This window comes from Molossus molossus, unplaced genomic scaffold (genome assembly GCF_014108415.1).
Source record: "Molossus molossus isolate mMolMol1 unplaced genomic scaffold, mMolMol1.p scaffold_m16_p_11, whole genome shotgun sequence".
Classification (NCBI taxonomy): Eukaryota; Metazoa; Chordata; class Mammalia; order Chiroptera; family Molossidae; genus Molossus; species Molossus molossus.
This window is the reverse complement of record NW_023425346.1, coordinates 24,632,239-24,657,463: the sequence shown is the minus strand read 5'-3', so window position 1 is coordinate 24,657,463 and position 25,225 is coordinate 24,632,239. Positions and strand designations below refer to the sequence as shown.

General features: G+C 35.1%; 1 protein-coding gene across 1 annotated transcript in view; it reads left to right on the top strand.

The window, feature by feature from the left end:
* The window catches only part of LRP1B (LDL receptor related protein 1B), a 1,816,022-nt gene that overhangs the window by 1,178,416 nt on the left and 612,381 nt on the right, over positions 1 to 25,225 (top strand). Inside the window, exons 24-27 of the mRNA XM_036254023.1 lie at positions 6,783 to 6,980; positions 8,665 to 8,869; positions 17,633 to 17,797; positions 18,077 to 18,321. Of these exons, the coding sequence (XP_036109916.1) occupies positions 6,783 to 6,980; positions 8,665 to 8,869; positions 17,633 to 17,797; positions 18,077 to 18,321 (813 nt within the window). The remainder of the gene's footprint in view (positions 1 to 6,782; positions 6,981 to 8,664; positions 8,870 to 17,632; positions 17,798 to 18,076; positions 18,322 to 25,225) is intronic.

Below are 25,225 nucleotides of genomic sequence, written 5' to 3'. Positions count from 1 at the left end.
TGTTTGCTTTCGAGATCTTTAAGTTGTAAGGTTAGGTAGTCAGTTAGAATTTTTTCTTGTTTCTTGAGGTGGGCCTGTAGTGTTATGAACTTCCTTCTCAGAACTGCTTTTGGTGCATCCCATAGGTTTTGTGTTATGTTCTCATTTTCATTGATTTCCAGGAAGTTTTTAATTTCTTCCTTGATCTCCCTGGTAACCCATTTATTGTTCAATAACATGATATTTAGTCACCATGTTTTCAAATGTCTTTGCATGTTCTTGTAGAAATTTATTCTTAGTTTTATGCCATTGTGATCTGAGAAGATGCTTGATATGTAAAAGGTTTTTAATATATTTTGGTGCTCCTATATTGGGCTCATATATGTTTACCAAGGTTATATCTTCCTGTTGGATAAATCCTTTCAGTATTATGTAGTGGCCTTGTCTCTAGTTATGGCCTTCATTTTGAAATCTAATTTATCAGATATGAGTATTACTACCTCAGCTTTTTTTTTTCCTTTCCATTTGTTTGGAAAGTTTTTTTCCATCTCTTTACTTTCAACCTATGTGAGTCTTTTGTTGTGAGGTAGGTTTCTTGTAAACAATATATATGTAAGTCATGCTTTCTTATCCAGTCAGCTACTCTGTGTCTTTTTATTGGAGAATTCAAACCATTTACCTTTAAGATGATTATTGATAGATTATTGATATGTACTTATTTATATCCATTTTTGTTTAGTGTGTTTATATTTTTCTTCTACTGATTATAGCAGTTCTTTTAACATTTCTTGCTGTGCTGGTTTGATGTTAATATATTTCCTTAGCCTTTTTGTTTTTTGTCTGGGAAGCTCTTTATTTGACCTTCTATTTAGAATTATAGCCTTGCTGGATAGAGTAGTCTTGGATTCAGATTCTTGTTTTTCATGACCTTGATTACTTCATGCCATTCCCTTCTGATCTGTAGTGTTTCTGTTGAGAAGTCAGCTGATAGACTTTTGGGGGTTCCTTTGTAGGTAACCTGTTGCTTATCTTTTGCTGCCTTTAGGATTCTCTGTTTGTCTTTAATTTTTGGCATTTTAATTATTATGTGTCTTGGTGTGGGCCTGTTTGGGTTCTTTTTACTTTGGGCTCTCTGTGCTTCTTGAACTTAAATGCCTTCTTTCTTCACCAAATTAGGAAAGTTTTCTGTCACTATTTCTTCAAATATATTCTCTAATCCTTGCTTATTTTCTTCTTCTTCAGAAACTCCTATGATGCAAATGTTATGACATTTCCAGTTGTCCCACAGTTCTCTTAATCTGTCTTCCTGTTTTTTAATTGTTTTTTTCCTTTTGATTTTCTGATTGGTTGATATTTTTGTTACCCTATCTTCTAAATCACTGATATGGTCCTCAGCTTCCTCTACTCTGCTGGTTAGTCCTTTAATGTGTTCTTAATATCTGTTATGTCATTCTTCATTTCCACTTGGTTGGTTTTTAGTGTTTCTATATCTTTACTCATGGTGCTGATATCCTTACTCATGCTGTTGAGCTTCCTCAAGATCATGGCTCTAAACTCTACCTCTGATAACTTGCTTAACTGCATTTCATTTATCTCATCTTTAGTAGAGTTCTCTTATTCTTTCATTTGGGATTTGTGTCTTTGTTTCACCATTTTGGCTATTTCAGTGGGTTTTGGAGCCTGCAAAAAATGTCCCTGTGGCTTTTTGTGTTCTGCTGTTTGTGGCCCCCTCTACTGGGTTTAGATGAGCATGGGAGGGCCCATGTTAAACCCCATTGTCAAATCTTACTTTCCTGGGTAGATTTGCAAACCCAGGAAAGGTTCAGTTATCTTCTAGCTTTTTGCCTGGAGGTTAGTAATCTCAGTTACTCAGGGCCTTAGAATGTAGCCCTGTGGTGTTCTGTGTAAGAGAATTCCCTGAGGGTGGGACAAATGCTGGTTGTTAATGAGCCTCAATTTGTATTTCTTTGGCTCACTTGGAGGGGACTGAATCTTTGAGGGAGGGGCTTCTCTTTCTCCCCACAGCTCTGGGAAGGAGCAAACTGGCCACCGTCCTTTGTGGCCAAGACTCAGCAAAAACTTTTAGCTCCCTCCAAAGCCTGGGTGTCCCCACAGAGTTCCAGTCCATTCTACTCTTCCTCTGCAGGAGCCCAAGGTGAGTGGCTGTAGCCAATCTAGTGGTCTATCCTGGCCCTCTGCACTGTGGAGTGGGCTTGGGATTTTAACTCCAAGAGCACTGCTCACAGCTCAGGCTGCTGCTGTCCATGGGCTCCCAGCCCATCACCCTCTCATGCCTCCACAAATCCTGCCAGTGTCCCTGGTTATATGGTCCTTTCCCGCTGCCTTTGTATTGCTTTTTTTCTGACAATTTGTCTTTATTTTAGTTGTAATTGATGTTTGGTCTTAGGAGATTGTCTGTGTAGCTTTCATTCACTCTGCTGCCATTTTTCTCCCTTCCTGTTTTTAAACATCTATTAAATATCATTCTTTCTTATAGATCTTTTATGATTTGTGTCAAACTCAGACAGGCCTTCCTCATTCTCGAGTTCTAAAAACACTATGACACTTCCATAGTTTCATCTACTACATCAATATATTTAAGCCATCTGGAAACTATTTCTTTGTATTAAGTCAGAAAATTTTCCCCACTTAATTTGCTCTCCAGATGCCCTAAAACCATCATATTTCTCAGCCATATAGATGGTTATCTCTCTCTCTCTGTCTCTTTCTCTCTCTCTGAAATTAATTTTAAAAAGTAAATGTAAAAGTTGTTTATATTTTTCTTTCTATGCATTGTTTGTTATGATCAGTAGCAAAGTGTTTATCTATTGAAATAATAATACCTTTTATACCATTGCAGTTAGTCTCTATTATATATTTACCCTAGAATTCCTCTGGTGAGTTATACTTTTTTAATGTATTATTTAGAATTATCTAGTATATTTCAAAGAATGGTTGTTGCAATATTTTTTGCCACAGAAAATTTATAATTTAATTTAAGCAGAAGCAAATATTTGGGTATTGCTTTTGTTTCCCTCTAATAATACTATATACCTTTTCATTTGTTGAAGTCTTTATTTTTTATTAGTGTTTTAAATTTTTTTCATATACCTTTTTCATATTTCTTAATACTGTTGTTTCTAGATTCCTTGCCTTTTTTTGTTTTGCTGTTGCTAATGTGTATTTGTTGTTCTTTTATATTTTGTCTTTTCAGAAGCTATTGAATGTAGGAAGGCTAGTGAATTTTGTCTGAAAATCTATAAACAAGTCCTTTTTCCATATCTTGTTGCTGGCATCCACTGCTCTGCTTTCTGTCTATTGTGGTGCATTTTTTTCAGAATGTCATAGAAATGGAATCATATAATGTGTAGACTTTTGAGCTAGGTTTCTTTCACTTAATATACTGCATGCTTATTTGTTTCTTCATCCAGACCCTCCTCCTAAGTCTTAATGGTGCCATTCTCATCCCCCTTTTCTAAGAATGATTGCGGGATTTGCCCCTCAGTTGTGCTGCCTCCTTTGAGACTTGTTCCCCGTCAGCCTTCTTTTATACCTACTAGCTTCTGAGAGCTGCAGGCATACTCTCAGAACTTTCTGCCACGTGGATGAGTTCATCAACCATTCCTCTTCCACTGTGGGGTTTTAACAATAGGTGTCTTCCTGTGTTACTGACAATGGATCTTGAATTTCTTTTTTCTTTTCCTTTGTCTTCTCTTTTTTCTTTCTGGATTCCTTTCTTCTCTGGTGTAATATCCCCAGGGAAGATGCAGCAGCCCATTGCCTTACAATATTAAAACTATATGTTCTTCAATAGATATTAAATATAAATGTCTCTAGTGAAGAGCTCCTGCACTGGTAATTTACTACTTGACTAAGGGCATACTGCAAGCCAAAAGATGGGGACACTGCTCAGAGCTGAAATGTCACCAGCTTCAACACATGCTAAGAAATATCTGACTTCCTTTCATTCAGTCATCATTTCAGCCTTTTCTCCTATGCAGTATCTCTTTTGCTTATTCCATTGAGCAATCTTTGGAATTTACTATTTAAAATAATTATTAAATATGCATTAACATAGTATTAAGTATTTATACTTTAATTATTAATTACCATAATAACTCAGCATGTTATACATTTTATAAATAAATAATGTTGAGGAAGAGTTTAAGTAAACTTCTAAAATGCACACAGCTGGTGGGTGGCAGAGCTGTGCCTTAAACCTGCTCACTCCAGGTCTACTGCTTTTCACTCCATCACCACTACCTCCACGTTTCTATTTACTGTGATGGTTTCCGTCTTACAAGTCAAATTTGCTCACATTAGTTAACTGGATTCTGATAACAACAGCTTATGTTAGACTGAAAGTAGGTTATCATTAATCCCATGTGATAAGTAAGGACTCTTATTTTTGAAAAAGATAAAGAATTTGTCAAAGGCAAACGATTGTTTCATAGCCAGAGCAGAAAATCAAACAGGGCTCTTTATCTAAAATTAGCTACCTTTCTTTTAAAGTACAGTACATCCAACACAACCATTTTTTAACATTAGTAATGATATATTCTGGGTTTGAAATTGTATGAGCATTTGTTCTATTGGGAGCCAATTAAAACTAGTTATTTTGTTCATGTTTAGTATCTTTAAAATTTTTTTTTTCTTTATTGATTTTAGAGAGAGAGGAAGAGAGAGATAGAAACATCAATGAGAGAGAACATCAATGGCTGCCTCTTGCATGCCCCCCACTGGGATTTGTCTCACAACCTGGGCATGTGCCCTGATAGAGAAATGAACAGGTGACCTCTTTGTGCATGGGTCGATGCTCATCCACTGGGCCACACCAGCCGGGCAATGTTTAGTATCTTGTATCATTTAGCTATTGTCATAGTCATGGTATGCAATAAACATCCAATGCTAGTGCAGTAAATAGCCACAATAGCTAAATGATCACAATACGCATACATTTTGCTCACTAGTTCTCAGGCCTTCTGAGCAATTCCTGTGGTCTTGGCTGACTTACTTATACCTTGTAGTCAACTGCAGATCTACGAGGTAGCTCTGCTGATCATGGCAGGGCTCTCTCCCATGCTACCTACCAGCTAGTTTCTTGGGGGTGTATTCAGTTTATCTCCACATTTCATTCAAAAATCATTTCATGAATGTGATAGGAAGAGCTTCCTAAAGTAGATTAATATCCAGTGGGGGCAGGGAAGGGAAAAGGCAGCAACTCCCTACACAAAGGTTAGCCAGCCTAGATTCACACCCTTCTGAATCTGAGACCTGGTAGCTATGTTATGTCTTCCCCTGGTGCTTAGTTTTAGGGATGTCATGATGAGCAAGACAGAGAAGATCCCTGTTTTGGTAGAGCTTATTATCTAGTGACGAAAATAAATGATTGACAAGTAAATACTGACTTTAAAATATACTTCAAGTAGAATAAATAAGTGATGGTAATATAATGGAGATGGGTCTTTATTAGGTAACTGATCAGGAAAGACCTCTCTGTAAAGATGATATTAATAAGAACAGTAAACCTGGTTGCAATTAACAGAAACCCAGTCCAAATTAATTTGGATGAGTACATTGGATTACATATACAAAACATGCAACATACATAGGAGGTTTAAAAGAAGGGACTAGTCTTAGGCATGGTCAGAACTATAGATTTGAATGTTCTTAGAACAGTCTCTGCCCAGGTCACTGATGTTTCATTCTTTGTGACTTTTTTCTCTTCTACAATACTAAAAATAGACTTCAAGCTACTAGAACATTAACACTAGCAACATTGACCTTAGAGATCTGCGACCTAGGAGGAAAAGAGAGTAGTTCCCCTCAGCTTGAAAACTTTTCAAGTTTGCAAGCCCAATAACCTGACTTAGATCTTACATCGACCTCCAGGGCTAATCACTGTGTACAGGGGTGATTATAGCAGCTCACATTCAGAGGATGCTAGATTTGGAACAGGAAAACCAGTTTGTCCAACGGAAAGTGTAGAGAGGTGACACTAATAAAAATGGGGGAAATCTTGGCAAGCCTGGCTCTCTCCCTCAAAAATCTATTCATCAAGCAGAATTTATGTGTAGCTTATACTAGTATGTTGGACCATAATTGGTACAGAACTTGAAATAATAACAGTTTTTGTAACTTTTAGGTATTGAAACTTTTCTTAGGTACAAAAATATAAAACTTTAATCTTATTTCTCTTCTCAAAGCTCCTTCCTCTCTTTCCTCTCAGGCCTGATCCAGTCTTAAAAACTAGTGGGCAACAGTGTACTCACGACTTTCTTGCACTGTGGAGAGCGCTGAGCCTTCATTCGTATGGGGATCACTCCTTAACTTTATGCTCATCAACTGTTTTTATAGAAATATTATTCCTATTGGATCTTTCTCCTTCATGGATCTCTAAGCATGTGATGAGCTGTGAGGGGCTGAGCTAGTTTTAGCAAATTCTGGGCAACATCTGTGGCATGTGAGGTTTACACTGTCAGCTGAAACCTCCATGAAAACAGAAAATCTTTCACTTTGTCGTTGAATTGCAATAATTCTTGTATTCTCTAATTAGAATCAGGTGTATAATAATCCAGGAAAGAAAAACACATTTTATTTTATTTTAATAAATATCCCTAATCCTAAGTTTTTCAAGTATTTTTTTTTAAATTTGGATACAAAATAACTGCTTCTTTTATGACAGAGAATTCTATAATAAATCATACTTTTAAATGAATGGATTTTTACCTCAAGTATTTCATTCCACTTACCAAAGTACATAAATATTTTCATACATTTATTAAAAATCAATTTAATTTCAGATCCCTTTGAAGCATTCATCATCTTTTCTATTCGCCATGAAATCAGAAGGATTGATCTTCATAAAGGAGATTATAGTCTACTTGTTCCTGGATTGAGAAACACAATAGCTCTTGATTTTCACTTCAATCAAAGTTTACTTTATTGGACAGATGTTGTGGAAGACAGAATATACCGAGGCAAGCTTTCTGAGAGTGGAGGTACGTATGCTAAAATTTTGACTTAGTATTTTGATTCATTTTCAACTGAAAATTCAATTAAAATATGTTGCAATCAAAAGGAGTTTTGATTAATCTTGGCCTTTGATTCTTTATCCCCCCCCCTCACATATGTAAATCCAGGGATGCTACATATATGTGTGAAGATGTGTTGGGTGAGTGAGTGGTGAAAGCCTGTGGCATGTATCCCATTTTTAAATTGTGGGCTTTTCTATTGACATATGATGATGAAATTTATTTATAAGAATAAAATGACTATCTTCTACATACCAACAGTTATATTTGTGAGTTAACATAAGTTGTTGTTTTTTTATTTTGTTATAAACTTTCAGAATATATCAAAGAAATTAATAAAGTTTTACAAAGACCACTAATATGAGCTAAATATTTTTGCCATGTTTTGACTTATCTCTTCTGTCTAATCTAGGCTTTTCTTAAGTAGCAAAGTTTTGATATAAATATATGGAACACTTATATTGAAAATGAAACAAATATGTAGCATTTCAATGGCCAGATATTTACATCAAATTCTAAATTCCCCCTTAAATCACCTTTCCAATTTTGGGAAAATGGTCATATTTACACACACACACAATAGTTATGATGGGTGAATCTGTGTCTGGTGTCATATTGGAGAATGCTGATTTCAAGTGATGGATTTAGATCCCTGGGAATTAAATGGTTAACTGTTTAAAAAACACATTTAAAGAGTCTAATTAATCACTGGTAATGTCATCAACAATGAAGAGTTATCTTATGAAATAAAGTGTTTTTAAAATGTTATTTTTAAATTGTGAAAGAAGCTAAAGAGCTGATAAATAATAGTATTAGTGGACATTATCAAATTGCTTATTTTTATTTAGACCACACTGATGCCTTCTTCTATTATTCGCAAATGTATTGTATCTTGCAAGTTTTATGGCCTGAGGATGAGGGTAGGGGGAGTGCGATTTGGGGCTTCTCTCTGTTCAGGTTAAATGCAGTACAAGCCAGCCTATCTGTTTAAAAAGAGTGAGTGCTGACTAGTTATAATGCTGTTGCCCCTTATAAACTGTCTTCTTTATTCTACCCGTTAAGGTCAACACTTAAGTTATATTGCACTGATTTTTTTTAAATTTATTTTTTTATTAATTAATTATTGTTACAGATGTTTCTCCTTTTTCCCCCACTGATTTCCCCCCTCCCCCTCCCTCCCTGCCCTTTCCCTAGTTTGTTGTCCATGTCCACTGTTCATGCATACATGCATATAAGTTCTGTGGTTTATCTCTCCCCCGCCACCCCCCTCTTTAGGGGATTGTCAGTCTGTACCCCACTTCCACGTCTCTAGGACTACTGATTTTAACCAGCCTATCACTGGTTATTCCCCAAATCTCTTGTTCTGCCTAAAAAGTCAGACATAAGAACATTTTGAAACCTAAATATTGTGATTAGCTTCAAAGTTGTTTAAAAATTCCATTCCACTCTCACTGAATGGACCCAAGAGATTAAACATTCCTGGTGGGGAAACTCACTAAATTCTAAATTTGGGACCTTTTTCGTTTCCTTGGTGCCAGGTATAACTTTAGCACTTTATCTCTCCGAGTTAATATAGTGTTTCAGCCCTTTGTACTGCTAATAAACAGGCCTTTCTCTTCGTGCCAACGTGTTGCTGACCCTTTTGCTGCAGGTGTGAGCGCGATTGAAGTAGTTGTGGAGCACGGCCTGGCGACCCCAGAAGGACTGACAGTTGACTGGATCGCGGGCAACATCTACTGGATCGACAGCAACCTGGACCAAATTGAAGTGGCCAAACTTGACGGATCCCTAAGGACGACGCTAATAGCAGGAGCTATGGAACATCCCAGGGCCATTGCGTTGGACCCCAGATATGGGTAAAGAATTTTCCTTTCACATATATGCTTTGGCATAAAAATATAATATTTCAAATTAATGTTGAATTCAATTATCTCGTAGATGATGAGGCAAAATGCTTATTTTGTGCATGTGCATATATATATATGAGTGTGTATGTGTGTAGTATGTGTGTGTATGTATATATAATTGCAGGTATACAGAGGTGGGTTACAGTTGTTCATATGGAAAATAAAAAAAATAATAAATAAGAATATAGGAATAAACTGCTTTGTGTACTCACAACTGTAAAACTACTTTTGCCCACCCTGTATATTTGTTTATTACCATGAGTTTGGTTATAGATACTTTTAGAAGATATAAATGACTATTTTTTAAATATGGTCATTAGGCAGGCCTATTGCAAGCTACTGCAACTCTATTTCGAAGCAGTCATTTAATGAATTTCTCTTTGACCTGCCAAAAATGCTATAATTGGTTGCAAATCACAGGGCCAGCCTTTGATCCAAACAGTCACAGATGTTAACCACCTCACCTTTTATTTATTGTGTATGTCCTTGGAGTCAGTTTAAAAGAAAATTAGAACAAGCTTGAAAGAGCCCATTGTTGAGATGCTGCCTGTTGGACATATGAGTCTGGAAACAAGGTCCGATGTGGAGTAAGTCTGGTGGCCGCCCCTGCTGTGTGTGCTCCTCTGTGACAGCCCAGGGGCCCTGGCTTTGGAGCCAGAAAATAAAGGTTCCAGCTCCTGGTCAGTCACACATTCTCTGGAGAAGCCACTCCAGAATGTTATCTTCCCTTAGGTTTTAGTTTTGTCTTCTGTAAATTAGAGGAGATCTATCTATCTATCTATCTATCTATCTATCTATCTATCTATCTATCTATCTCTATATCTATAGATACATATCATTTGTTTTTGTTTTTTTTTGAGAAGGTAGTAAATGAGAGATAATATATAACTGAAATGTGAGAACACTTTGTTATTACTATTATTTATTTTCTTGGTAATTATTTTATAAGTTCAAAATCATTGTCAAGTCTAAAGGGTAGCAGAAAAGACATTATTTGGGGCTCTCTATCTTTAAGTCAAACCAAGTCCAGGAGCAGCGATGGGATCAGGGAGTCGGCCACTTAATGAGATGCAGACGAGAGAAAAGGGAGATCTGTTCTCCGGCTTCCTGGACACACTGACTGGCTTGTGCTCTGGTTTATGCCCAAGACCAGAAAACAGTAGACTGGGGAGTTGTGTTTGTTTGTTTCCCTTTTCCTCACTTCAGACACAAAATTAAAGGGGCAACACAGCTTCTCTAGAGCAGGGTCCAAACTGGCCGCCCTCATTGATGTGTTTGCTTTCCCTTCCACACCATTTCAAAATTATTTCAATTCACTGCCAAAACTTAAAATATTGAGAGATTTTTGCATATAGCTGTGGATTTCTGACTTCTTTTGAAAAGCTAGGGAGACCTGGCAGCAAGGAAGGGAACAGTAGCTGTATCTTTCAGCTTGGGGCTATGTTCTAGTTTACACAATTTACACTTTGCCCGTTTCACACATTACCTCCTATAAGAACAGTTAATTCACCAGGAAGAGATGTGCTGTGTTTAATGAGAAATCTCGCTCTTCAAAGAGACTGTTTCTGAGGTTGCAGGTAGATTGCTGATTCTGATCCCTTACTTCCCACAAAGGTTCATTGTCAACAGATACTATAACCTCAATGGGACAGCTGCTGGTGTGAAATTTTCATCTATTATACCTAAGTCATACCACCATCTTCAGCATGAGACCTCTCTGTATAAGAGAAAAGTGACATTTTAGAGAAAGTTGCAGTTGTAGCATTTATACCAACACGATAGGGAATATGTGGATGCCTCTGAAATTATAATTGGCACACAGAGAAAAAAACACAAACAAATGATAGAATAGGTGTATGAGAGTTTTTTAAATGATCTGACCAAGCAAAACAATAAAGCTGGGGGTTAAAACTTCATTTTCTACAGCTTTGAACTGACAACACTTAAGGTAAACTTATTCATCTCAGTTTGTTTAAGGAATTTCCAACTTGAGAGGAGAAAATAGAAACAAACACAAAGAATACATGACCTCCAAATACCAATTAGGTAAAAATTACAGATGTTATTTCAGTGATATAAAGGGATTTTCAGAAATAAAATATTCTCTAAGAATAGAGCTAGCCTGTGAGTAGGGAAAACCTGATAATGCATCAGAGAAAGTTGATGCCTTTTGTTATTAATGGCTACTATAAAATTATAAGACTAATTAAAATAACTATAGTAGCAATAAAATAAAATAAACGTCACAGGTGAAGAAATGACACATACTTTTTTTGGCATAAATGACCAAAATTTCAAAATTCTGGTCATAGTACTAATTTATTTTAGTCTATGACTGAATTGAAAGTTTGACAGGTCTGGTTGCCTTGGCATGATAGTATTTTTATTTTTAAAAATTGTTGTATAAGGGATTGATACAATTAAGATATATTTTAAAGCCCAGTTATAGCAATTAAATTTTAAAATATGGTATAAATATTAAAACATTTCAAGTTTATTGGATATTTTGGTAAAAATACATAAATCTTTTAAACATTGTACCTTTCATAAGGTAGGCTGAGAGCATAGTGATATTAACACACACACACACACACACACACACACACACACTTAACTGCAAAGCCAAGCTAAGCACAAGAAACACAACACTAAAAAATAAGTTGTGCTATTAACACATTCAAAAGGAAACATAAGATGTCCCTCTATTTCTCAAATTATTCACAAAATTCAAAAGGAAGCTATGAACCAAAATTCATAGGAGTCCTAAAGACATTTAAACATCTTTTTTTTTTATCCTCACCCGAGGACGTTTTTGCATTTATCTTTAGATAGAGTGGGAGGGAGAGAGGAAGGAGGCGAGAGAGAGAAAAATCTGTGAGGGAGACACATTGACTGGTCACCACCCACACGACCCTGATTGGGGCTGGGGACAAACTGCAACCGAGGTAATTTGCCTTTAGTGGTAACTGAACTCAGCACTCACTGGTCCAGGGGCTGACACTCTAATCACTGAGCCAAAGTGGCCAAGGATAAACATCGTTTGACATATTTTATTTTGAGATAAATCCACTAGCTAATTTTTTGAGAATGTGATTTATATAAATACTGTTATCTTTTCTACTAAATCATAAGATTTCTGATGGTAAGCAAAGTTGCTTCCAAGTCTATGAAATCCTTCACTGCTCTTGGTAAATATAATTATGCTAAATAAATTAATGCATACATATAAAGAGACTTTGTTTACATGTAATTACAGGAACTCAAGGATATACCTCAAAATGTGAACTACAGTAAAACAAAACAAAAAAAAACCTCTAATACCATAAATTTTGTTTATAATAAAAATAATAAAAAAAAGAAAGGTTTACAACTAGCCACTTTGCTTCTTCAGCACAGTTGAGAAAATAACCAGGCTATAACATTAGCCCCATAAAACACATTTCCATCACAGAGGTTCCTCCAACCATCCAGGTCTTTGTAACCTATTTTGCAGATACCAAAAAATAAGTCTTCTTAATTGACTACTTTGCGTCCTAAGCATAGAATCCATTGGCCTTCCTTCCACATTATAAAGCATATTTTCCCTCATGCTACATTCTTTCGGTATTCTGGGTTTGACTCAGTATCCTAAGTGACAAGTTATTCCAGGATGGTGAAGTGGGAGTCTTAGGGAGGAGACATTTTTTCATTGATTCCATTTTAAGGGAATATACTTATTTCTCAGGTGACCTAAATGAGTACATGAATCTCCTCTAAGCAGCAAGCTTATTATTAGGGAGTCTCAAGCACCAGGGACTTCAAAATCTATCAAGCAGCTCTCACGTGGGTTCTTGAACTCCCCCTGCCTTTGTTCTTGCATAACCGCTTGGCATCTTCCTTCTCCATTGCTGCTATTTTGTTTTCCTTTGTCATAATAACTGGACTCTGCTGTAACAATGTCAACTGGTGAAAGCAGATATAGTAATGGTGAAGATTGATAAGATATCTAAATAAAATTTTAATTTTATCGAGAGTGTTCTTAAATAAAACTAATAAAGGCATTGTTGGTTTTAGCAGACCTAAAGATTATAGATATGTAATATTCTGTTTTGTCAAGATCATTTATTTTCACCTTCTGCAGCTTGACCTGATAGATGATAATGGACTTTTCATGCCTGTAATGGTACAATTTCTTCATGGTCTATTGACCTAATTTAATCCTGATACAGACTAACCCGTGAATGTAGGAAATGTATAATCAGTAGACTGTAGTCTCTTTTTAAAAAGCAGTGTGGCTGAACATTTCCATACGTTCTATAGAAAAGGATATTTAGTCTTTGTATATATGAAGAAATACTGCAATCACTGAAATACTAATACATTTTAACAAGAAAAAGAAAGTAATATGGGGAAAATATTTTTTTTGAAATATCACTTTGTAAAGTATACAAAAGAGTGCCTAGAATTTTATGGAACAATGATCCTTGAAATCAACTTTTTAAATTGATTGGCAAGATTAAGAACACTTGTAGAAAAACTAATTCTAGAACATGTTATTATATAAAAAAATATTGAAAATTTCCCACCTGAACTGATGAAAGATTAGTATCATAGTGACCACTACAGAAGAAAAACTCAAGGCAGCTATATTTAGTAAAGAAATAAAAGGACCACATATTTTAGAATTAGAATGCTGAAAATTGTCCCAAGCCATATATATATGTGTGTATGTGTGTATGTACACTTTGTTTTGGGGGTCCACTGGAAGCATCAATGTATGAGTCCACAGTGCCAATTTTTGCTAAACTAACACACAGAGCACGCAAATTTGCAGGGCTGCTGACCCGTAGGTTAAAATTGCCACAACCACATAAGGCAGAACTGGGTAAAGAGTTTTAAGGGAGACACCAGATCTCTGTTTGTCTAGGTCTGGTGGTGGTTTATCCACAGGCTCTCAGAGCACCTATACTTCTCAAATTCACTGTGCTTGTGTTCAGGGATGATTTTTACTAATCTCTTACAAAGGTGCAAGTCTCTCTACTTTATGTTATTTGTCAAGATATCACCATAAATTTGATTGATACTATGTTGGTCTTGTTTCTATTTTAAATCTTATTTTTTTAATACTAAATTTAAAGAGAAGCTAACAGGTTACAGCTTGTGTCAATGAAAAGATATGTACAACCAAAAGTAAATTTGAAGTGAAACATAGAATTCATTTTATATTCATTGTTATCAAGAAAAACATTCAAGTAATTAACTAAATAGCCTACCAGCTTTATATTAATAAACGTTCCATTTTAACTGGCAACATATTTTCTGTATCTACATGTTTATCTATGTGTCTATTTCTCTCTATATGTGCTGGTTGTAAGTTGGTTTATGCTTGTATTTCTCTGTTAGTATTTCTTCATACTAAAACAATTCTATATTTAAACTTTTCAGAAAATATTCCCAACAGTAAGATATTATAAATGTCTTTTAATACATCTTAAAATTTTTGCTATTTATTTTCTCTTATTTATTCACACTTTGAAACTTTTATTATAAAAAATTCAAATACACAAAATAGAAGGGATTACATAATAAACTCATATGTATTACAAAACTTCAACGATTATCATTATATTGTCCTCTGATATATTAATGTTCATTTTCATTCTCTCCCAACAACAACCCATGAAACTAAATTTATATATCTATATAAATACACACACACACTCATTATTTGATATTCTATTACATAAACCTAATATTATTACCTACTCCTCTGAATTCTTTTCTCATGGCTTTGACTTATGATCACTTTATAAAACTAATCTATGTTCACATACATATTATTGTAATACTTAAACATTGACATTACCAATAATTATAATTATTTCTTCATTTCTTTTATAGTTTGGAAAGACTTTGAAATTTTGCCTTTTAATAAAATGTTCTCTATGAAATTGTGTATATTTATGCTTGTGAAAACACAAATATTTTCATGTGCTAGCCATCCTGTGCACTAAACTCTTTACATGCACTACCTCATGAAATGGGCCAACAAGTGTGACTGTTACACTTTTCATTTACAGAAGAGATGATGGAGTGTGAGATTAATTATGCTGGAGTGACAGGTCCCAACCTTGATTCCAAGTTGGTCTGACAGATAAACCTACACATTGCCACAGTTCAACATTGACACATCATTTAATAACATTTTTGAACTTCTATTCTTATCAAGGTCAATATTTTCCTTCCCTGTTCACCATACACTTTTAGCACATATATTTACTAAATTGATTTTATAAAATTTGAACTGTCTTTTAATCATTTTATATTTTCAATTCTTGTATCCTGAAAAAAACTAAAATGCTTCTCAAAAATTGAAGGTAAAATGAGTACTTAATTTTACATCACTCAACGTGTCTTTAAATAGACATCATATTAAAAAAAGAAGAAGAAGAAGAAGATAGGTGTAATTGGATTTTAAATGTATCCCAGAATATTGTTTTCTTTGTCAAGGCTGTCCATCAGATTTCTATATTCAAGGATTATTTAAAATAATGAAAGAATTGAAAGATAGAAACATATATGTAATTATAAAAAAAAGAACAAATTTACTTTTACCAATAACTTTACATTTCTCACCAAAATGTTTTCAGAACTAATAATAGGAAAATGTACTGGACTGTCAGCTTGTGTCTAGTCCTTTGTGTTCTCCCTTAGAAATCTCTATGCCATCCACTGGGTACCACTGCCAACGTAGAGAAAGCAACTAACTATGCTCCTACCCATGTACCAAATGCTTTCCCTTTGTTGTTTTACTTAATGACTTTAAAGAGTTAAATGTTGACAGCATAAGAATATAAATTAAGCTGTCTGATTTCTCCTCACCATCTGCTACTTGCTAACTATGTAACCTTGATTGAAGAATTTAACTTCTCCCAGCTGGTTTTCTAGTCTGTAAAATAGTGATAGCTAGCCATGGCCTCAAGGTTGAGTAAATGCAATAATCTATATAAAGCTAAAAATAGTAGGTAGCATGTAGTGAACACTCAAAAGAGATTAGCTGTTGTAATGACTATGGAGCTGTTGTACAACTATGTTATACAAAAGCTGTAGAAACATGCGTGAGTAGTTTAGACCACTCTCAATTAAACATAAAGCATCTATTACCTAATAGCTTTAAAAATCAAATGCAGGACAGGCTGCACTGAGGCCTAGTGTGTGGAACATTTTTGGTACCATGAATTTCTAAAGCTACAAATAGTATTTGATTTAAAAAAGTAATGATCATCTCTAATGATCTTTAACTTAAAAGGTATGTTTTAACAATCACATGTTTGTCTATATCAAAGTATATGATTTCCTTCTGTTTTTCTTCTGGATCCTCTGTCATATCATCTGTTCCACTTGTGTGAACCTAAATATCATCTCCACACTGATGATTTCCACATTCATATCCCCAGCCCTGCCTTCTTCTCTGAACTTCTCCCTGGTGCAACACACAGATTCCTGGACATCTCTTTCATGATGTCTTTACATCTCAAGATCAAAAAACCAAAAGTCAAGTTTAGATTGCTATCCACACCCATCCACACTCAATTACTAGCTCTTAAAAGTTGTTCCTCCTGCCTTGGCTGGTTTGGCTCAGCGGTTAGAGCGTCAGCCCACAGACAAGAGAGTCCCTGGTTCGGTTCCCCCTGAGGGCATGTACCTTGGTTGCAGTTTGTCCCCGCCCAGGTTGGGGTCATGTGGGTGGCAGCCTCTCAGTGTGTCTCTCTTGCATTGATGTTTCTCTCTCTCTCTTCCTTCTTCTCTCCTTCCCTCTATCTGAAGATCAATGCAAAAGTGCCCTCGGGTGAGGATTAAAAAGAAAGTTGTTCCTCCTCATTTTTTCTGTTTCACACAATGGATTTCTCACATGCCCTCTCCCTGTCTTTACTCTGAATTTGCTGAAACAAGAAACTGACAGTCACCTATAATTGCATTCTCTACCTCAGTCTCCAAATCCAGTCATCAGCTAGTTCTGGCGATTCTACCTCCAAAATGTATCTTGAATTCACTTGTTTCTCAACAGTGTTACCACCATAGTCCATCCAAACCACCATCATCTCTGGCTGGTCTTTTGAAATAACCACATGACATAGCCACACTCTTGCCTCACTATAATCCAAGTATTTATGATGTCATGTTTCTCTCCTGCTTAATTGTGCTTCTTATTCCCTTCCAATAAAATCCCAAATAATAGCCTTATCCCACAAGACTCATAAAATCACTCTCAGCTTTATCTCCTTTTCCTTTGCTCCTCACTCACCACATTTCTGATACATTGGCCATAGTTCTGTTCCTCGAGTTGACCACATTTCCCCCATTTAAGGCCTTTATATCTGCTGTTTCTTTCTCTTGGTCTTCTCTTATACTGCTCTGCCCACGTTCTGTGAAAATATCACCTCCTCAAAGTGCCTTTTTCTCTGCCCACCTTCTCTAAGTAGGTCATTCACCTGCTATTCTGTCTAATAACAGTATTTTCATCAAAATATTTAGAAGCTGTAATAACACATTCACGTATTTATGTTTTTATTTAGTCTGTCTCCTCCACTGGTCTCGAACTCATGAGGATAGACTCTCCGTCCATTTCTCCTGTGACTGTTCACCTAGCGAGTGCCTAGAATATAGTAGGCATTAAGTAAATATTTGTGAAATGAATGACTGAAACTGTGGCATTTTATTTGTTTTTTTCAGAATTCTCTTCTGGACAGATTGGGATGCCAATTTTCCTCGCATTGAATCGGCCTCTATGAGTGGTGCTGGCAGGAAAACCATCTATAAAGACATGAAAACCGGGGCATGGCCTAACGGACTCACTGTGGACCACTTTGAAAAAAGGATAGTTTGGACCGATGCCAGGTTGTAAAAACCTTTTTGATGTATTTTCTGTTACCTTCCTCAGATAATATTAACAAATTCAAAACATTTTCTAATATGCATTTATAATGTATACACGTGTTGAAATAGGTGGTAATTTTTGTTTGGTTTTATTATGATGGCTTTTTTTTTTATATGAAATGGATACAGTTTCACAAAAATATTTTTATAACTATTTCCTGTAATTTAAGTAATAGAATCACATCACTATACTAGTTGAATGAGTTTTAGTAAACAACTGATGTATTTACCTTTCTGTAGGTCAGACGCTATTTATTCAGCCCTCTATGATGGAACAGGAATGATAGAAATCATCCGCGGTCATGAATACTTATCTCATCCCTTTGCTGTGTCTCTGTATGGGAGTGAGGTCTATTGGACAGACTGGAGGACCAACACATTGTCCAAAGCCAATAAGTGGACAGGGCAGAACGTCAGTGTGATTCAGAAAACCAGTGCACAGCCATTTGACCTTCAAATATACCATCCTAGTCGCCAGCCACAGGGTAAGTGGTTGTTAAGAATTAACCACACAGAAAGTATTTTCACCTTAAGCACATAATATTTGAACTGTAAAATAACTTTAATAATTTGTTATTAATATTTTATGTATAGTGAATCATAGGAGTGGTACAAGTCCTCATTTTAATTAGTTCAGATTTTTTTCTTTCCCTTTTTATTTCTTTCACATAGAAATAGAGAAACCTTAGAAATGAAGTGTTTTACACCAAGTCCCCAAAATTTTAGTCGCTGTTATAGCATCAATGAGAGATGCTCTATGAAAGTGAAAGTTGGGAAGTTGTAGAAGGTCTTTAGAATTTGCATCTCTTACCTAAGGATGTATTAGTAAATTAGAGGAAACACAAAGGATACATTTGTGTTAGCCCCCAGGTAGTCACTGGGTAGTATATTGGGAGAAGGAGGGGTGAATAAGGAAGAAAAAACCACCTGCTTTAGCTTATCCATTTAAGAGAATTGCATTCATGCAACAGGTCTGCCACCTCTCCCCACGTATTCCACATTTTGGTGCAGTAGTAATCTCACCTTGGTTTTGTGGTTTTATTTCCTCCACTCAATCCTTGCCCACTTATCTTAAAACTATCTCACATTTCTTTTTCTTTTTTTATCTTTTCTGGAATATTGTGGCCATTTATTACCTCAATTCATATGTTTATGCCTCTTGCCTGATGCTTCCACATGATGATACGTGTCATAACCTACGGCAAACTCACGGAAATGCAAATAATGTTCTCTTTTCATTAGCATATATTCATGTGAGACATGATTCTCAGACAACAAGCTCTTTCCTGCAGAGGGCACACTGTCTCCTTTCTCTCTCTTTCAGTGGAGAGTGAGCGGGCCTTCCATTTCATTGGCATTCCTCGTCATATGGACCACATTCAAGCCTCATAAGAATTGAAGTTATATTATCTCTTGATAGACTTGGCTAAAAACACTCACCTCTGTGGTCCATAAATTCCATGGCTATCTTTCATCTTACTTGGATACTTGGTCTTCATTTGCCCTTGGTACTATTTCTCCCATCAAAATGCTTTCGTCTGTAAAATTTTCTCTGCGTTCTCTCTGACACAGTCTGATTGAAACTACTTCTCTTTCCAGATACTCTCAATTTCTCAGTTTCAATTTTGATATAGAATTGATCCTTCCTTGTCACATGGGCGTTTCTACACAGCCTGGAGTATGTGAGCAATCATTTCATCCTTTTTTTAGCACCCTGAGCTCCTTTACTTATTTCATCCTGCAAACCTGCAAAGTATAAGGACATTAAAAAGAGGAAATAAAGCATCATCATTGTTGTACTCAGTAGGCATTCAATAAATATAGTGGATTTAATTAAATTCAAAATAAGTAGGAAATCATGAGTTTGACCAGCAATGTGCCACTGGTGTAATGGGAAAACAAAACAATTCTTCCCTATAAATTTCCTTTAGCATGGAGGAGTACCTAGTAATAAACAAATGGTATTTGGAATACAAACACTTATAAGATAGGGTAGGTATTTATTTTTATAAATCAGAATTATGTTCATATATATTTTGTCCCTTAGGCTGTTAAGAATTTTTGTAGGAACTGTAGTTTTTAGGTTTAGAGTAGTTTAAATAAATTGGACCATGAAAAATGGCCTGAATCTATGTATCACATCATTCCCCTCCTTCAAAATAGGATGAATGTGTTTCATTTACTAACTGACTGTTTAATTTGCCCACATTAACATGACCCCTAGTAAATTCATAAGATGGGAAGAAACATGATACTCCCCAGCTTTCTTTATATTTTTTATATATATGAAAAGGAAGTGAGACATTCAAAATAATTCAATAGATTGAGGGGAGATGTTCTTGCCATCTTAACTTGAAAAATGATTTATATGTGACCTCTCCACTTTACATAAAATAGGGAACTTTTTACTATTATGGATCTAATTTAACATATTCTCCCAGGACTCCGGGCAGATATTGTAGTCTTTATATATTTTAGAGAATGTCACCTCTAATGAGAGCTTGCTATTGCTATTTCCCAAATGAAATTCAGTCAGTTTCCAATTTTTAGAATGATCAGAGAACATTCTACTCTTCCCCATTATAAGGATCACTGAGCATATAACAATCATTATCCATCCTGTTACCTGCCTCTGTGAAGTAACACTTCCAATGTTAGGGAAAAATAAAAAGATGACTATTTTATTACCAAGTGTAGAATTACAACAATAAAAATGGTGACAAAGTTTACCATTAACACAAGTACTATAATAATAGCTCCTGCTTTCCAGTGAATGAATGTGAGGTTCATGACAAAATAATAAACTTTAAAAATACATGACATTCAGCGCTATAAAATGGAAATACGTCTATCACAAATTAAAGAAATAAAGGTTAGAGATATTCTTTGAGGTGATCTAATCTGCCAAGTAGGAAAGTAATACAAGTTTTAACACCAGTCTTCTTATAAGTAAGCAATCCTCATATGCTCTAATTTCTAGATTGGTTATTGGACATTTAAGCAGAGCTTTAAAAAAAAGACAATCTATTTTAGATTCTTTGGTTCTTAATGCTGCTACATGAAATTAAGAAAAAATGAATCAAAGAAACGTATGCAATATGAAGAAGCAATAGTGAATATTTTAAATCTAAATTTTAAAATATTTTATAGGATGAGCTCAGCTTGGCCTTAGGAGCCCAGCTGCCTGGGTTTAATTCTTGGCCCTACAATTTACTAATTGTATAAGTTGTGCAAGATGTTTAAACTCTCTGTGCCTCAGTTTCTTATCTTTAAACTAGAGATAGTAATAGTATCTACATCATAGGTTTTAGTAAACATGAGATTAATAGTCATTTAACACAAACGTATTAAACACAAGTTGATATGTGAAAAGTTCTTAGAATAATGTCTCACACACAATCATTGCTGTGTGTTCATATACATAAGCAAATCATATTTTAAAATGTCACAGTTATTGCAATCATATCATTATCCTAGCTGCCTTTTGTTGAAATTTAGGTCACATTACTTTTTTGAGACATTTTGAGTACATTGTTCTCACATTTAAATAATTCATAATGGTTTGAACAGCACACTTTTCTATATTATACCAATTTGTTTAAAGAAAAATGTCAACAAAAATGTGAATCACACTTATAAAGATGAGCAACATGGTTGATATGCTCAGAGAGTGCAGGTGTATTCGAATGACTAGACCATCGAATTATTCTGTCCACAGTTAGGTTACCATCTAACACCACTGCTTGTAGACACAGTGAAGGGCATAGTCACATATACTCGTGAAAGGGATATTTAAAAGTTTATTTAATATCATAAAATAATACTTCCCCATTATAGATAAGTTATGGAATGCAGAAAGATGGGGAACAAAAAATATGTACACCCATTTTACCAGCTCTGGAGGCAACACATATTTCAATGTTTTCTCTGCTAGGTGTTCCAACAGAGATGTAGAATAACACAATAATAAACAAAAGTATCACTGTTTGTCGATGAACTATTATGCACTGTTTTGTTTTCACTTTTTCCTGCAAATTATCAGTAATCTAACAGTTAGTCCCATGTTCTCTGAGAAGGCTAATACTCAGGGAAGTGAAGTAACATAGCTCAGAGTAAAAAGCTCATCAAAAGCAGCACCAGGGTTCCAATGAGTGTGATTCGCTCCATAGTCCCTGCTTCATTTCTTTCTAAATTAAGAAAGCTTTCCCTGGCCGGTTTGGCTCAGCAGTTAGAGCGTCGGCCCACGGACCAGAGAGTCCCAGATTCAGTTCCTGCTAAGGGCATATGTATATGTGTGTGTGTGTGTATATACATATATATGTATGTATATACACACACACATAGTTTCCATATTTAAATGTTTTAGTGGGAATACAGATAGGTACAGCCCCTGTGAAAAACACTATGGAGTTTCTTTAAAAAAAATAAAAATAGAACTGCCTTAGGACCCAGCGATTCCACTTCTGCGAACACATCCAAAGAAACCTGAAACACTGATTGGAAAGAATAGATGCAGCCCTATGTTCATTGCGATGTTATTTATAATAGCCAAGATGTGGGAAGAGCCCAAGTGCCCATCAGTAGATGAGTGGATAAAAAAGCTGTGGTACATTTATACACTGGAATACTATGTGGCTATAAAAAAAAAGGAAATCCTACCTTTTGCAACAGCATGGATGGAGGGGGAGATTATTATGCTAAGTGAAATAAGCCAGTCAGAGAAAGACAAATACAATATGATCTCACTTGTATGTGGAATCTAATGAACAAAGTAAGTTAAACAGAATAGAAACAGACTCATAGATACAGAGAAGAGAGTGATAGCTATTAGAGGTGAGGGGTTATGAGGCTGGGGGGAAAAAAAAGAGAAATAACTAAAAAAAACCACCTCAGAGACATGGACAACTATGTGGTGATTAATAGAGGAAGAGGAGGTAGGAGGGTAGAAGAAGGTAAAGGGGGTATAAATGGTGATGGAAGGAGACTAGACTGTGGGTGGTGAACACACAATACAATATACAGATGATGCGTTATAGAACTGTACCCCTGAAACCTATACAGTTTTATTAACCAAAGTCACTCCAAAAAATTCAATATATATTATTTTTAAGTTTGGGGATTTTTGTTATTGTTGTTAGCAAGTCACATGATCTTTTTCAGAAACAAATGTATGAACACAAGCCCTTCCAAGAAGCAAAAGCACCACTAAAACTCAAATTAAAATTAGGTCATAGTCTTTCTTATATTATTTTTAATTAGTTTAGTAAGTAATTTACTTTTTTTAAATTTAATACTTACCCAAGGACATATTTTTCATTAATTCTAGAGAGAAAGGAAGGGAGAGAGAGAAAGAGAAACAATGATGTGAGACAGACTCATGGGTCAATTGCCTCCCATATGTGCCCTGACCAGGGACTGAACCTGCAACCTTTTGACTCCAACCTGCTGAGTCACAATGGCCAAGGTTTGATGCTTTTGTTGTTTATGTCAAATCCAAATAAGCATTACCAAGGCAGATGTCAAGGAGCCTACCACTTATGTTTTCTTCTAGTTTTATGGTTTCACAGCTCACATTCAAGTCTTCTATCAATTTGGAGTTAATTTTTGTGTATGGTGGAAAATAGTGGTCCAGTTTCACTCTTTTGTATGTGGTTGTTCAGTTTTCCCAACACTATTTATTGAAGGGACTGTTCTTTACCCATTGTATGTGCTTGAGGTTTTTGTCATAAGTTAATTGACCCTATATGCATAAGTTTATTTCTGAGTTCTTTATTCTGTTCCACTCACCTATGTGTCTGTTTTTATGCTCTTATATTATTTTTAGAACAAAAAATATTGAATACGTATATGTATTTTTGGGGAGATGTGTACAGACACACACACACACACACACACACACACACACACACATTGCAGCCCCAGTTCTTCCAGAGTTCATAATAGAATAGAGATACAAATTCCTAAGAATATAACTGTAACCAAAATGTAGCTATCATTGCCCAAATTTGAAATCTAATGTTAGTAAATTAGATACAACCCTAAATTTAAAAATAAAAATACAGCATGATATGTTGAATTTAGTGCTGGAATAATAACAATTGGAGATGTTCCAGTTGAAGCAGAGGGGAGGCTGAAGCTACCATCTAAATGCCCAGATTCCCCCTCTTACCACTTTGGTCTCAACAGAAACCCTAAGTTTGGCTGTCACATTTGAACATTGTTGGCAGTGGGGGTGGGGTTGGGGTTGGCATTAAATATTTCTAACTATAGGAGTGACACATGAGATTTATGTATTAGGCTTGTAGTTATGATATTAACCTGAAGAGGAGATGGAAGAGGGAAGAGGCTGAGATGAAGCAGGTAGTTTTAAACGTATGACATCTCCCAAAGTGTAAAGCAAGAAAGTCTCGGGTAAAGGAGAAGGTCACAGAGGAGTTGCTTTATTGTGACAGCTACTGTAGGGACTGAAGATAAAAATTTGAATATAAACTTTTGGAAATTTTGGCACTAGAATTTCACATAGAAATTACTAGTTTCACATTGATTAATTGCATTTTATTCCCATATGTATTCAGGAAGATTTATATATATATTAACCTTGTTCCATAAATTGAACTGGTTCATTTAGCCTAAATTCTCTGTATCTAATGAATATTGACAATTTATTGCATGCTGTTGATATAGACACCTGTTTGAAAACTACATAGAAGAATGTTGTTTCCTTAGCATAGAGAGAAGATATATAAATACACATACTTGTTACTTTTATAATAAGTAAGAACACCAAAATTGTAGGTTTCTCTTTAAAGTGAAAATAAATAATTTACATTTATGAAGCTATCTAATCTAAATATATTTTTATCACTAAACACAGTTATTAATTGAATTAATGTTTAGTATATTAAAAACAGCAGCATAACAATAATAAATTTTGTAATAAAGACTTTTTGAGCCATATGCTAGTTTTTTTTTTTTTTGGTTTGGATAATGAGATTTAGGCTTGCATGATTAAGCATCAAATAAAAATGGTTTTATGATCACAGCTTTGTAATAACAAGGAAGGTACGCAGTTATGTTTTTATTGATGTTTTACAGCTATTACTCTTAATATATATTATATCTTCAGGAAAAAAAATCTTCTGAGAAACTTCCTCATTTCAAAACAAAATACCAATTATAAATTTTTACATAATTCAGTTTTTCTTTCTTCACATTCATGGTTAACGCTTAGACTTTCTATGGTTATTTGATTTTTTTTTCTTAACTCTGTTTTGTCTACCCAACTACATTATACAATATTTGAGTAATGAAATGTCATTTATTTATTTGTGTAACTATAGAGTCTAGCTAAATAATAACAATATTAATGATTACAATAACAATAGAACC